Genomic DNA, 14,270 nt, shown 5'->3' on the forward strand with positions numbered 1-14,270 from the left:
AGGAGCAAACGGCTTTGAACAGCTTCGTATGCGGCGCCCTTCAGGCTACGTTGAAGGCGGCAAATGTTTTCAGCGCTTGAGAACCCACAAGTTAATGTTGTGTTTATAAAGCTACTCATAAAAACTGGCCAATCAGCTGGATTTCCAGAAAATAGGGGTAAATCCCGCGGCATGACTTGCCTGGCGGCTAACTGCGAGGGGGTAGGGGCAAAGGTGGCTAAATTCATGTTAAACAATGGCGATTGCGAGGGTGACAAAGCAATACTACCGAATTGTTTCATTAGATGTTCAATGTTCACATCGTTGATGTTTGGTGGTATATTCGTTTGCATCGGATTATTATCTGACCTACCTGGTGGCACAGGGAAAGATACTTCTCTTGGTAAAGATGCGAGGTGAGTTTGTGGTACAGTTGTGATAAACGGGTTCACCGCTGGAACCGGTGGTGGAGGAGCCAACTCGGGTCCAAGGGCTGCAGGAGCTGATGCGAATGTGGTTGGGGGCGGCAATGCTGACTCCGGTTCACGAGCTCTCACGAATACTGGCATTATTGCTGGCGAATCGGTTGATACACGTTCAGGATCAGGTGAATTAATCAGTAGCGCAGGAACGTTGGTCGCTTCCAAGGTGGGATGCTGCTCGATGAGTTGCACAGGTCCTGGGGTAGATTGTGCCAGAGGAACTGTTTCTGCTATTCTGTTGAAAACAGCATGTCTTGTTGGTTGTTCATACTGTTTCGGATCTGTTTCCGATTTTCCAAATTCCGGCACGAAGATCATTGAGGGAGGCGCAGAACGTTGCTTAGGCAGCGATGGACGTTCCAAGGGACTCTGATGTATATCGTTAACCGGTAGCTGCTGCTGGTGCGGAATATGACTGCTTACTGCAACGGCGTTCACGTATGTGGGAGGCACTGGCGGCATTGGAGTGGCGTCCTTCGATGTAGGAACCTCTGCTTCCTCCTCCTGCTCTGCACATTTACTCACCCAAGTTGCGATACGAGAAAGCCTACTCTGCTTGCTAGTCCGGCTACGCTTGCTCAGGACACTACCGTGTTCGTCTTCAGGCTCCAGATGAGACTCGAGCAATTTATATTTTTCTTCGACGAACTTGGTTTCGATGGCTTGGAGCTTCTCCAGCTTCTCAAGCTGTAAATTTACTTTTGCTGATTTATTAGACATTCGCGATCTTCGGGACGTAGATGCGATACTCTCTCGGCAGTCCACATGGCATTTAGTGCATGACCATGATCGATCCTTGATCGAACCGGAAACGCCAGCACACGAGAAATGCCACCATAACTGACAACCATCACACTGCACCATACTTTCATCGCCGTTCCGGCGGTCGCACTGTACGCAATCTGTCCGATTCTCGTCGAGCGTTTGTGCGTCTTGCAATGTATAGTCGCAGGGCTTCTCTGGAATCACTTTCTTTGGAGTTTGATTCATATCGACGAGGTCAACTGCGGTCGATTTTTCAAAAGAATGTTGCGGTAGTTAGGTTAGGCGCGATCCTTTGTTCGATTTCGTCGAGCAAATTACGAAATTCCGTTTAGTTGTAATGTAGCTTTTGCTATAATTTTATTAAATTAGTTTTGATTCATATAAATTCTTGAGCTATACTCACAAAAATCGGTTGCATGGATGGAACAGCGCCCTATCCTAACCTTAATATAGGCATTCACACGCGGAATCTGTATGTATATTTTTACGTTAGGTTAAGTTTCATCGTATCAATGTGCTACTTACAACTTTTATGCCTATATAACTTTAGTATAGACTTAAGTTTTACTAGCTGTAAGTCTCAATAGTTTTACTTTAGAAATATAAGTTTTAATATAGTTCACTCTTTTAATTCACTACATGTGCTTGTGGCTTTTAGAATGCGAATGAAACTTGTATGATGTGCTGTTCCGTTATTTCGTACCGTTTGGACTGTCACTTTGACAACTTCCATGACAGCCCGCCTCAATCGTTACAGAATCGTTACCAGCAGAGCTGCCAGTACCAACAGTAGGAGAGAGTCATTGAAAAGAAGCGATCAAAGCAGATAGACTTTTTCAAGACTTAAGCAATATTTGCCGAATAATAAATAGTAATAACAATAATAAATAATGAACCTTGTATAGAATTTATTGTAGTTTCAAAAACTGCTTTAGGGACAATCGCATTATTGAAAAGTTATTCATAAGAAAAAGGGAATCTTTTCATTCTATCAAAACTTTTTCCTGTAGTAAAATGACCTTGGAATAAAATGAATGCTGATTGATAAGGTCAAATGGATTCACTATTGACTTGGTTAATAACATACTGTGTTAGTCTACAAAATCTTTAAGAACAGAAAAAAATTTTTTTTTCTTTATTTCCAATATTGTTATTCACTATAACTACAAACAACAAAATAGGAACATTCAAGTACTACATCTCAAAACTTAAAATTTGGAACTTCAAAATGACGTATATCCGTATATCCCATCTCCGTGCGTTGATTTTCCACGAAGTTTATTCATAATTTTTCATCGAGTATAAAATTAACGACATAGTATTGTATACTAGGAATAAAATTTAGAGGCATAGTTTTATTTAAAAATAATTATTGAAGAATTATTCGAATCCTATTAATATTTTTTCATGTGACATCAACTATTACCATAATAGGTATACTTATTGCGAAACTCCAGGAATACCATTACCATAATTAGTACATATAAGTGACATTTCCAAACATGTGTTTTATACAATTTAGTCAATTTATCATAAAAATATCAGTGAGAATCTTCAAAAACAGAGTTTAAAGTGCTAGAAAAATATACTTGTGTATACTTTTGAACTAAAATGGAGTATTTATTCGTAAATTTCTGTAAGTTGGTGATACATTTCCTCCATAATTGGTATGGAATTATCATTTTATCGACGAATTGAGCCAGAAGTACCTTTGTCTCACAGAGAGACGTAATGATTTTGAGAATAAGTCGCGCATATGTGATTTATGTGCATTTTGTCATTTTGTTGAAACAGAAGTTTGGAATCCCCAATGAACCATTACAGATAAATCTGGTTTGGAAAAGCATATCCAAACACCGAAACATTGCAAGATTATTCAATTGGAAATCATTCCTAAATCCATGCTGAATTATGCATCGTTCAGAAGATTTTGAATGCAGAAGGAACTCTCCAAGCTTCGAATCCATCGATTTTCTCTGGTACTATTGCACATGATGTTTGATGACTCGGCAACTGCCCAAAATCTCCTGTTCTCGTACAGAACAGAAATCATCATCTCCGGAATATTGTCCCCGCATGGACCGTTCGAGAAATACGTTAAATAAATAGATCTAAGCATTTTGATCTCTTTCAGTGCAGACTACGTGTTTTTATTCATTTATACCAAAAGAATGATAATAGTTTGGTCATAATTGGAGTTGTAACAGGTGTCCTGATTTTCAACTCCGACCAGACGGTTATTCTATGTAACATTTTTTTTTGTACAGGAGTAGATCCTTTGCCATATCATACTTTTGCCAATTCATTATCATTACTTTGGCTGGGTATTTCCAAGGAGGAATCAATTTCTCTTTTGAACGTTAATAATTCTTTTCCTGCTCATCGAAGTGGTATGGTATTCATTTTATTCGCAAGATCAAATGTCTAGCAGTTATATGCTTGCTACTTATTGAACCGATAAACTTGTTTCAATAGTTTTAGCTTTGAAAACAGACTATTGAAAACAACACAGAGCCTCGTTTTATGGTCACCGAACCATGTTGGTGGTCGAGTTTGTCTTTGTATTGTCTTTCTCGAGACAGGTAGAGAAAGAGTTTGGATTAAGTTTGTCCACAAGAACCCTTCTGGAGGCTAGAGGCAAATGATCTGCAGAAGTTTAAAGTCTCTATAATTCAGCACAGGACAGACAGGAAATCCATTTAGTTATAATTGTGGAGCTGGTGTAGAATGTTCTCGCTCGCTAACCAGAGTACTATTACCCGTTTCTATTCTACTGCTGATTTGATCGGAGCCTCTAGTGAAAAGCGACATGTCTTCAGTCACTTCATTGCGATGAAAACTCTGAAGAGCTCTTTAGGCACTAGTCGTGCTGCGACTTTTCTCGTGCCCTAAACATCAACCAAAATATGACAAACGGTCTCATGAGAGATATTCAATTCACGGGCTAGCTCTCTCAAACTTAAATGACGAAATGTAAACGAAATGTTTTAAATGCCGCTGTAAACAAACTAATTGACAAATTGCGCTCAAAAAGGACACCAAGACCACTGACAGAAGTACCAACTTAATTTTTTGTAAATGTTCAGCGAGAAGATTCAAAATTACATATTCATTTCATTTATTCATTTATTATTGATAGCGTAAGGACAATCCTTTCAACTTGCTACAATTAGTTCAGCTGAGCTTAAATTCAACGTTTCTGCGTTATTTATAGATTTGCAATAACATTTTAATGAGATAAATAATTATTTTATTTTACTGCTGACTAGCTGACTCGGCAAACTTCGTCCCGCCCACAATTGCTATTTTGATTTAAATAATTTCGAACACTCACGTTCCCCAAGATTTATTTTTCTGTACGTTATCTATATTCGCGGTATATACTTTCTTTTTTGACATTAAACCTGACACAGACTAAGACACATCAATCTTAATACTGGCTGTTCAAATCGGACACAAAATAATTTTTATTTATATACAGCCATTCCATGCCAAACTGATATAGTGGTTCTCAGATTTTCGTCAAAAGTGGTAATTTTGTTCTTCATCGCAAAACATTAGACCCGTATTTTTTACTTTTTTTTTTATTAGGGGGCTCATTTCCATTTAGGGTGGTCCAAAAAATCAATTTTTTTCCACTTCTTCCCAAAAATGACATTTTCAAAAATTCATAACTTTTGAACCACTGAACCCAGATGATTGATATATCAAATTAAAGACAATGAGCTAGCCTTTTACTACAAAACATTGAACTTGCAAAAAAATTATTTTTATTGTTTTCATGGTTTAGACTAGAGGGCGCTATATTTTTCTATATTTTTACTTGAAAGCTGAGGTTTTTTTAATCTAACTTATCTCGATATCAGAGATGCATTTTTTTCGTTTTTGAGAGATGATTTTTCAAATCTGAAAAAAATCTGAAGTCATTTTTTCCCTTCTTTCCAAAAATTACTTATTGCAAAAATTCATAACATTTGAACTTCTGAACCGATTCAGATAATCGACATACTAAATTTAAGCCAATAAGCTAAAAAGTCACAGGAGGGTTGTGTCCGAGACACGACCGCATAGTTGACGTAGGATTCCGTTAGGCTAGCTGTTGATTATGGGTATGTTTGAAGAATTACATCGTTAAACTTTTTGATAATGATTTGGGATATGGTGGTCTACTTGCGATATAAAAATGCCCCCGACTTGCATATATTTGCAATGCCGATTTTCTTCGGGCATCTTGGTTTTGATGTCTCTGTTAGGGAACACATTTCAGCAGGACCCAAAATTTCCCATACTTTCATTTATTTGCAATGTCGATTTCCCAAGGCAGCTTGTTTTTGATGTCTCTGTTAGGGAACACATTTCGGTAGGAATAAAAGATCCCCCTACTTTCATTTATCTGCAATGCCGATTTCCTCCAGGCAGATTGGTTTGATGTCTCTGTTAGGGAACCACCGCATGTGTCGTCAATTTCCGTTAGAATAGGAGTTGAGATTTTTCAATTGTTCGATAGTTAGTTTCATAACATATTTTATTTTATTCAATAGAAAAAATTGTTATGGAGTGCCGAAATCGATTGACGCAAAAATGTCATCAATCCATCATGGAATGACTGAGCAATGAGCGTTTGAAATTGGACAATTTTCACGATGTACTCAATTTTCGATTTTGCAATTTGTACCCCAATATGTTCCCGAAAGACGTAATCTACGTCAAAAAAATAATTTTTTTTAAATTCAAGCCTTCTTTGAAAAAAATATCACACTTGCGTGAAGATTGGAGATTCTAGACGCATAGGTCTGGTCTAGTCACATAGGAATATTGAACGAAGACTTAAAACATGTTAAATTTACAAAATAATAACTCAAAAACAAAAAATAACTCATCTCTGATTTTTGGATATATTATGTAAACAAGCTCAACTTTCCAAAAAAAAATATTTAAAAAATATAGCGCCATCTATCTTCCACCGAGAAAACTATGAAAAATTAACTCAATCAATAATTACAAAAACGAAAATCCAAATGTTCCGCAAAAGTAATATTTTTTCAAAGAAAATATAAGCTTCAATTTGATATGTCGATCATCTAAATCGGTCCAGTAGTCCAAAAGTGATGAATTTTTGCAGTGGAAAAAAATGTTTTTTCGAGCCATTTCAAAAATCATAACTCAGAAAAGAAAAAACACCTCCCTGATTTTTGGATATGTTATGTAAAAAAACCTCAGCTTTCAAAAAAAAAAAGTAAAATGTAAATGGGCACACTAATGAAAAAATAAAAAAATGCGGATTTATTATTTTGCAAAAAAGAACGGTTTGGCATGGAATGGCTGTATATAAGTAGAGCACTCGAACGTTACTTATATAGAATGTAAGACTTCAGCCATTAGAAACATTGGACGATCAATATATTCTCTATAATTAAGAATAGCATACAATGAAAAATATTTAATGATTCTTTTCAAACTGGGTAAAAGTGCATATTGCATAGTGCATAGTGCATAGTGCATTTTTGGCATATTTTGTGAAATAACGTTCCCCTCATTAATCTAGAAATTGAGCAACAAAGACTCAATTGTATAATGTACAGTGTAATTGTATTCGCATCAAGAATTTTTCTGAAGATTACAAGTAAATGATCAATTAGATTAACATCGATCAATGTAATATCCTCAGGAACGGGACATGTTCCAAAAAGTTCTGACTTTCGAAACTTAAGGTACAATAATACTCTGTCGTATATGATGAGGTTTAGATCGAATGATCTTTTAATCTTTTGATTGATACAATTGTTTTAGCTTTAGAGCTACAAAACACAATGTGTAATGCGAAAAAAGAAAACAGTTGGCATTAACAGAAGGCAAGAAAAACCTGTAGCGGTAGAAGTGTATTTTCTTCCTTCTTCACTCCCTTTCAAATCAGACTATACCTGTAAACTGAAGGGAACAAAGCAATATACACTAAGAACAAAAAAAAATCTGTATGAATCCGTAAAGATAATACTAAGCTTCGCAGATTTCTCCCACTGATTCATATTTCCATACAACTCATACTAATCGTTGGATCTATGGATATTCCCATAGTTCTGGCATCTCTGACTGTGTGTAATAAACCACCCGACCTTTCTAGCATAAACACCTCGAAATCCTATTCCATAACAAACGGCTTCATATTAGCAACAGCGGCGCGCAGTTCGGCGCGGCAAACATCATTATCCACGCGCGGTTGGCTCACACAGCATCATTCACAGCCGGCAAAGATCTGAAATCGAAAGTACTCACCTCTTTGGCGATTTGGTCGAGCGCTTGATCTTCAGCATTGATCCGCGAATTTCCACGACGCCTTCCAACAGCGCCGGGACTATCCATTTTCTCGCTTCCGGTCGTCAATTCGTCACAATTGCGTCGTTTTACGTCTGAGTATTGATGTTTTTTTTTGTTTGTTCGGTTTTCACACACTTATTTTGATCGAACCGTGGTTGCAAACAGACTAATCACTGACCTTCGGGGATTGGCTTCGTCCTCACCTGGTACACTAGAAGTTGTTTTTCAGCTCGTTTTCGATCTCGCTTGGGCACTTAATGGGAGAGCTATTTCGGTTACATAGATGATTCTCTAGGTAAAATGCTTCTTTGATGGTTTAACCCGTCTCAACACTGGAACACTATGGTGAACACACGACGTACATAAACAGAATACAACAACAGATAAACGAACAAAATGCGAACGCATTGGTCAATCACAACATTCGTCCAGATTCTAGGAGAATCCTTACTCTCAGGAGCACTTCCACCACAACTTGGTCAAGCTGATCAACCGCACCTAATCCCCACTCGCGGAATAATTCAATTAGCGGGTTCGTTTCGATGACACCGATTGGATGGATGGTGATAATGCTTCGCGCGATGGTATGGCCTTTTCTGTATACTCTGCATATGGTTGTGAGGTGTTGCGAGTAGTCGTGATTATTGTTTTTTTTTCAATGTTGATGCTGTTGTTGTTTTCATTTCGATGCCACCACATCGCGTAAGATCCAGGACATATATGGAAAAAATCAGAGAAGAAAACAGAATATATACATGAAACATTTAACAGTTTGGTTAATGTACAGACACAGCAAGCGTTCGACGCAACCCGGCGATTGAAAGGAAAGGTGGCCGCCGTCGCGCGCCCGCCGGACGCTAAGTAGATGCATTCGCCAGATGAGGCCAAACTGCGACCCGGCTCCGACCGGACAGGATTAGTCATTGCCAGTGGAATGTTGGACATGGTGATAGGGGTGATCGAAACTAATAAAGGCGAATAATTACACAATAATTTTGAAATATATTTCAACCGAAATCGATCAAATTTGAAACAACAATAATACAATAAAAACGCCAAAAATACCACTTCATGGAATAGACTATCGACTGATACCATAACTTTGATCATTGCCAGTTACAGGTGATGTAAAAACACATAATATGCAAACCGAAAACTGCAACACCGTCTTATAGCGTTCACTGCGCGTCATCGGCGGAGACGAATAATAGTAGTTGGGCAAATATGTTACGTGAGGTGCAACAGACCGTGCGGACCGCCGATATTCGACCATAAGTTTCTTAATGATTTATGCTTATATGCGCATGCATATGCGTTGAACCAACGGTGGCACTTATGGAACCACCATGAATTTTGTAGCTTTGATTGAAATCGCGAGGGGGAAAATATTTGCAAAAGTTAATACCCTACCTCCATTACGTAGGCCTGATCATTCTTCTCGTCCGAAACCGCGTGATGTCCGTCTTTTTTTATTTCGTCGAATCTGTTGAACGGAGCTCGAAAATCTCGTGGATGCAAGAAGAATTCTACTAAATATTCATACTGGAATGTGTTCCGATTAAGAAGCAAACAAATAATCAAATTAATTCGCCACAATCATCAACAGCATGATGTGGTTTTATGTAATTGATTCATTTTTCCTCTCCAATTTATCTATGGAGCAAGAGAACTTTTATGTGAGTTCTTTTATTTTTTTCAACATTTCTGTGTAAACTCTTTTAAATCAGTGGACATCCCGCAAAACCACAATCTTTGGAAGCAATTACTCTTCCAAAGAGGCTGAGCGGTTTTCAAAAATCAAACAAACCGAACCGAACAAACTGTTAAGACGCGTCCACATTACGCCGAGCGGCCTTGGTCGTCCGGTAAAGCCGACTAAATGTGGACGTACCGCCCGGGCTTGCCGACGAGCCGAAAACCGACTCGAAACAAACCGAACCCAACCCGAAACAAGTGGGTCCGGTTCGAGAAAGTCGAACCAAAACAAAACGAAGTAAATTAGCGTTGACAACATTGTGCCTCGTGTGTTCGTGACGGCTTCGTACATCCGATGGGGCTTCAGCTTCGTGCACCCGATGTGGCGTCCACATTATATAACGAACCGAATATGCCGCCTGGTACAGGCCGATCGGTATCATTCGGCATAATGTGGACGCGCCTTTAGAGTGAAAATTTTTGAAATGTTGAAACTTCATGAAAAATCAAAGAATGAAAATAGAATATATATCATTTTGAAGCTTACACTTTGGAACGAATGCGACGTACACATTTTTATCTTGGTGTGTGTAGATGTAGTGGACAAAAATATCTGAAACAAAAAATAAAATTTCTATTTTTTTATTAAACTAGCTGACCCAGCAAACTTCGTCCTGCCCAAAATTGACTTTTTGTTATCACGTACAAGTTTTCTTACTAAGCGCACGTTCATGGGTCTAATCGCAGAACTGCTCATTGACTGATCTTCTAATCTACCCTTCAAAATTATTTTTTACTATAAAATTTCAGTACTTCTACCAAAACTTGACAACATAATATCAGATTATTTTCAGGCACAATTCTCGTGCAAGTGGATGAAAAATCTTAACATGTTTCCCCGTTACATGGAATGAATGTTTGATACAGAGAATATGATAGAATAAAGACAGCCCTAAATCGGACAATTCCTTTCTCGAGTTTTGCTCTTATCAACACATTCGGCGATCCATTTTTATTTATATAGATAGAAGAAGCTATAAAAGTGAGTTTTATCACATTAAAATCCATTTCCACTTTCGAACAAAGATCAATTTCGTTAGCGCAAAGATCAAATGGACTAACAACGCTTGTCACTATGAAATTGTAGAACATATGGGAATTGAATTTTCGCAAATTTTCCCATTTTCTTCAGAGTATTCCGAAAATTTTCAATTGTCATGTTTGGTTGGAATATGTGTATTATTTTTATGAAACCCTCTCTCGATTCCAGAGGAAGGAGGGGTGTCATGCCATCATAGAAACATTTCTCGTACCCAAAAACTCTCACATCCCAAGTTTGGCTCTATTTGCTTGATTAGTTCTCAAGTTATGCAGAAATTTGAGTTTCATTTGTACGGAATTTGTATGGCATTTGTATGGCAGAGAGGGGAAGAGTGTCGAACCACCATAGAAATGGTTATCGATCCCTAAAACCTCCTAAGAAACGTTTCTTGTCTCCTAAAACCTCCTCATGCCAAATTTGGTTCTGTTTGCTTGATAAGTTCTTGAGTTATGCAGACATTTATGCTTCATTTGTATGGTAGCCCCCCATAGAGAGGGGGAGGAGTGTCAAACCACGATAGACACGTGTCTTGCCTCCAAAAACCTTCACATGCCAAATTTGGTTCCATTTGCTTGATAAGTTTTCGAGTTATGCAGAAATTTTTGTTTCATTTGTATGGCAGCCCCCTCTTAGAGAGGGGGAAGGTGTGTCTAACCATCGTAAAAACATTTATTGCCCCCTTAAACCTCCACATGCCAAAATTGGTTTCATTTGGTTGATTAATTCTCGAGCTATGCAGAAATCTGTTTTTCATTTGAATGAGAGCCCCTCTTTAAAGAGGTGGGAAGAGTGTCGAACTACCATAGAAGCGTTTATCGATCCCTAAAACTTCTATATGCTAAGTTTGATTCCATTTGTTCAATTAGTTCTCGAGTTGTTCAGCACCCTCTCCCACCCTCTTTAGAGAGGGGAAAGGAGTGTCAAACTACCATAAAAACATTTATTGCTCCCTAAAACCTCCATATGCCAAAGTTGGTATCATTAGCTTGATTAGTTCTCGAGTTATGCAGAAATTTGTGTTTCATTTCTATGACAGCCCCCCTCAGAAAGATGGGAGGAGTGTTTAACCCTTTCACGTACAACATCGAGTCTCACTCGTCGGGAAAAGGTTGTGCCAAAACGTACAACATCGAGTCTCTCTCGTGGTGCCCCTGCATATTACAAGGCACAGAGACGCTCAGCAGAGAAGTGAAATTATTCGATGCGTGATCCATCGAAGCGTTTGCATTTGGTTCGCTCTTTCGTAAATCAAATCGTACGGGAAGGGGTTAACCACCTTATAAATGTTTCTTGCCCCCTAAAACCTGCATATGCCAAATTTGGTTCCGTTTGCTTGATTAGTTCTTGAATCATGCAGAAATGTTTGTTTCATTTGTATGGCAGTATCAGTATCATCTATCATTTGATTACTAGAACGTTCCTGTAGGACCGTTTAATGTAAAGGTATTTTTGTTTGAATGAAACATTCTCCTTCGTCTATAATGATGAATAATTCAATAAATAATGATCACACCACAAATTGAGAGGCAGATGTGAAATCCCAATAAATTTTGTATTAGATTATTTTGTTACTTTGACCAAACATTTTTTTCTATTTTTGCATCGATTTTGAAAAGCAACAAAAATATGTTTTGTGGTGATTTTGTAATTTCTAATGTTCTGCTATATTTTTAGCTAGGTGTATCTCCAAAACCACATTGAATGCTTCATCTTGATTCATTCAGCATTTTTTTGTGGCCGACCGATCAACATAAAATTGTACCAGAAGTACAAAATGCTATGCATACCATATAAATGAGCAATTCGTAACTATCGTTTTCAGGAGTTTTGTGGGTAAAGAGCGTGTGTATATGTGCGAATGCGTATGTATATGTGAGTATCATCACAACTTGCACCCTCAATAATTTTAACAATAAAACAAAAATCGAAGGATTTTTTTCATAATTAGAATAGTTACAAGCTGATGAAGTGAGGGGATTCAAAAAAAAGTTGTGCCATTGTGTACACGATTCGAACCCTTCTGGATTTCTGCAACGAAACAATCGAACAGATTGCGAATCAGTAAAAATGCCGCTATCGCATGAACCTGGGACATGTCAAAAACATGCTTTTTGACAAAATGACGGCAGTTCGAAGAAAAAAAATCTGTTTTTTTTCAAGTTTCCTGATTTAAAAAAATGTAAAGCTAAGAAATTACATTTTCGAGAAAAACGCATTTGCAGTTAATTGTTATGGCTTTACTAAATAAGATACCGCATCACTAAAATAATGGGATTTTCGAAAAGTCCTTTCTAGGGTATATGTTTGAATGTCTGAACTACAGAAATATGAAGAAAAAAAAATCATTTTTTTTGAATTCCTAGACTAGAATACCCCCTTAAGCAAAGAAAGGTTTAAAAAGGGTAATCTTTTCAAGTGCAAATTGAGGTAAGTATTAGGCCAGCCAATTATTTAATGGAAAATTTATTCGAAATTAACCCAAAATTAGCTTAAAACCTAAGCAAGGCTTAGCAAAAAAAAGCTGATAAAATTTCAGCCATATTTGTAAAACTACAATGGAATATTAGTTGGAGATCTACATTCATTCTTGACCAACGCAGTAGTGCTTATTTACGCGGATGATGTAAAGATTTTCCAGCCAGTGAAACACATCGCTGACTTTCATCTGCTTCAGCAGGATTTGGACAATTTTGAGAGGTTCGTCGAGAACAATGGATTGAGCGTAAACCCCAACAAATGCTCCGTTATGACCTTTACGAGGAGAGTTCAGCCAATAAGCTTCGACTATAGACTGGGAGGTTCGAATCTACAACAAGTAGAGAATGTTCGTGACTTAGGCGTGACGATGGATCGATCTCTTTCGTTCAATTGCCACATAGAGCGTATTGTCAAAGAAGCGCTGAAACTATTTGCACTCACTCGTCGATTCGGGCAGGACTTTACCGATCCGCACGCAATCCTGAAAATTTACACCTGCCTTGTACGATTCAAACTCGATTTTGCGAGTGTGGTGTGGCGACCGCAGTACGATCTACATATTCAAAGACTTGAAAATGTTCAAAAGAAGTTCTTGAAATTTGCGCTAAGAAATCTGGGATGGAGAGAAGAACCTCGGCCACCATATAAAGATCTCTGCTGTTTGGTAGATCTGGATACCATTAGCAGCCGGCACAAAATTACAGACGTAACTTTTTTTTTTCAACGTACTGAACGGACGGATCAAAAGCCCGCGTCTCTACGACAGAATTCGTTTTAACACCAGCCCCGTTTCTCTTCGTCGACGGAGGATGTTTGGCCCACCCCTGAGGAACAGAAATTACACCCAGCATGAACCGACAGCCAGATTTATGCGTGAGTTCAACGTGCTGCAAAATGTTGTTTCTGTAAATATGACATCAGAAGAAATTCGAAGAAGATTAAGATTATATTTTAGAGACCAACTGAATGTATAAGTTCTAAGTTTGTATGTTTTATGTTTTCTGTATTCACGTTTAATTTTAAGAAGGCTAACGGGCTTACAGCATATAGTCCAAATAAACAAATTAATTAATTAAAAAAAAGGCGATGTCGAAGAAACCACAACATTGTTAATGTAAGACTACGAAATTATTAGTTTTAATTCGCCTGTTTATTTTTAGTTGCCGTGAACAATGCCGACACTCTTCGAATGAAAAGTCCACTGTCGTTTCGATGAGATCTGACCTTGTTGTCACGGACAAAAAAATCAGCTTCTGACAGGAGGTTCAACTATTTACCTGAAAATGATTAATGAATGTCAGTGTAACACATAACATGGCGGACTAGTAGACGAAATATATGTGGATCGGTAAACAAAAACAAATATGTCGCCATTGATAACATTTAATATGAAGTTTATGGGGAAGAAACAAAGAAATGTTGAAAATACTTACGATTTCATGATATTATAAGGC

The 14,270-nt window shown here is 37.8% G+C and overlaps 1 protein-coding gene across 5 annotated transcripts in view; it reads right to left on the bottom strand.

Moving 5' to 3' along the window:
- The window catches only part of LOC129764846 (leucine-rich repeat flightless-interacting protein 2), a 123,886-nt gene that overhangs the window by 95,042 nt on the left and 14,574 nt on the right, over positions 1 to 14,270 (bottom strand). For 3 of the 5 annotated variants that reach the window (XM_055764464.1, XM_055764437.1, XM_055764445.1), the window contains exon 3: positions 7,500 to 8,208. The exons of the other annotated variants lie outside the window; for them this stretch is intronic. In XM_055764464.1, the coding sequence (XP_055620439.1) occupies positions 7,500 to 7,586 (87 nt within the window). In that variant the 5' untranslated portion in view covers positions 7,587 to 8,208. The remainder of the gene's footprint in view (positions 1 to 7,499; positions 8,209 to 14,270) is intronic. 5 annotated transcript variants of the gene reach the window in all.

The sequence above is a fragment of the Toxorhynchites rutilus genome, chromosome 1 (assembly GCF_029784135.1).
Source record: "Toxorhynchites rutilus septentrionalis strain SRP chromosome 1, ASM2978413v1, whole genome shotgun sequence".
NCBI lineage: Eukaryota > Metazoa > Arthropoda > Insecta > Diptera > Culicidae > Toxorhynchites > Toxorhynchites rutilus.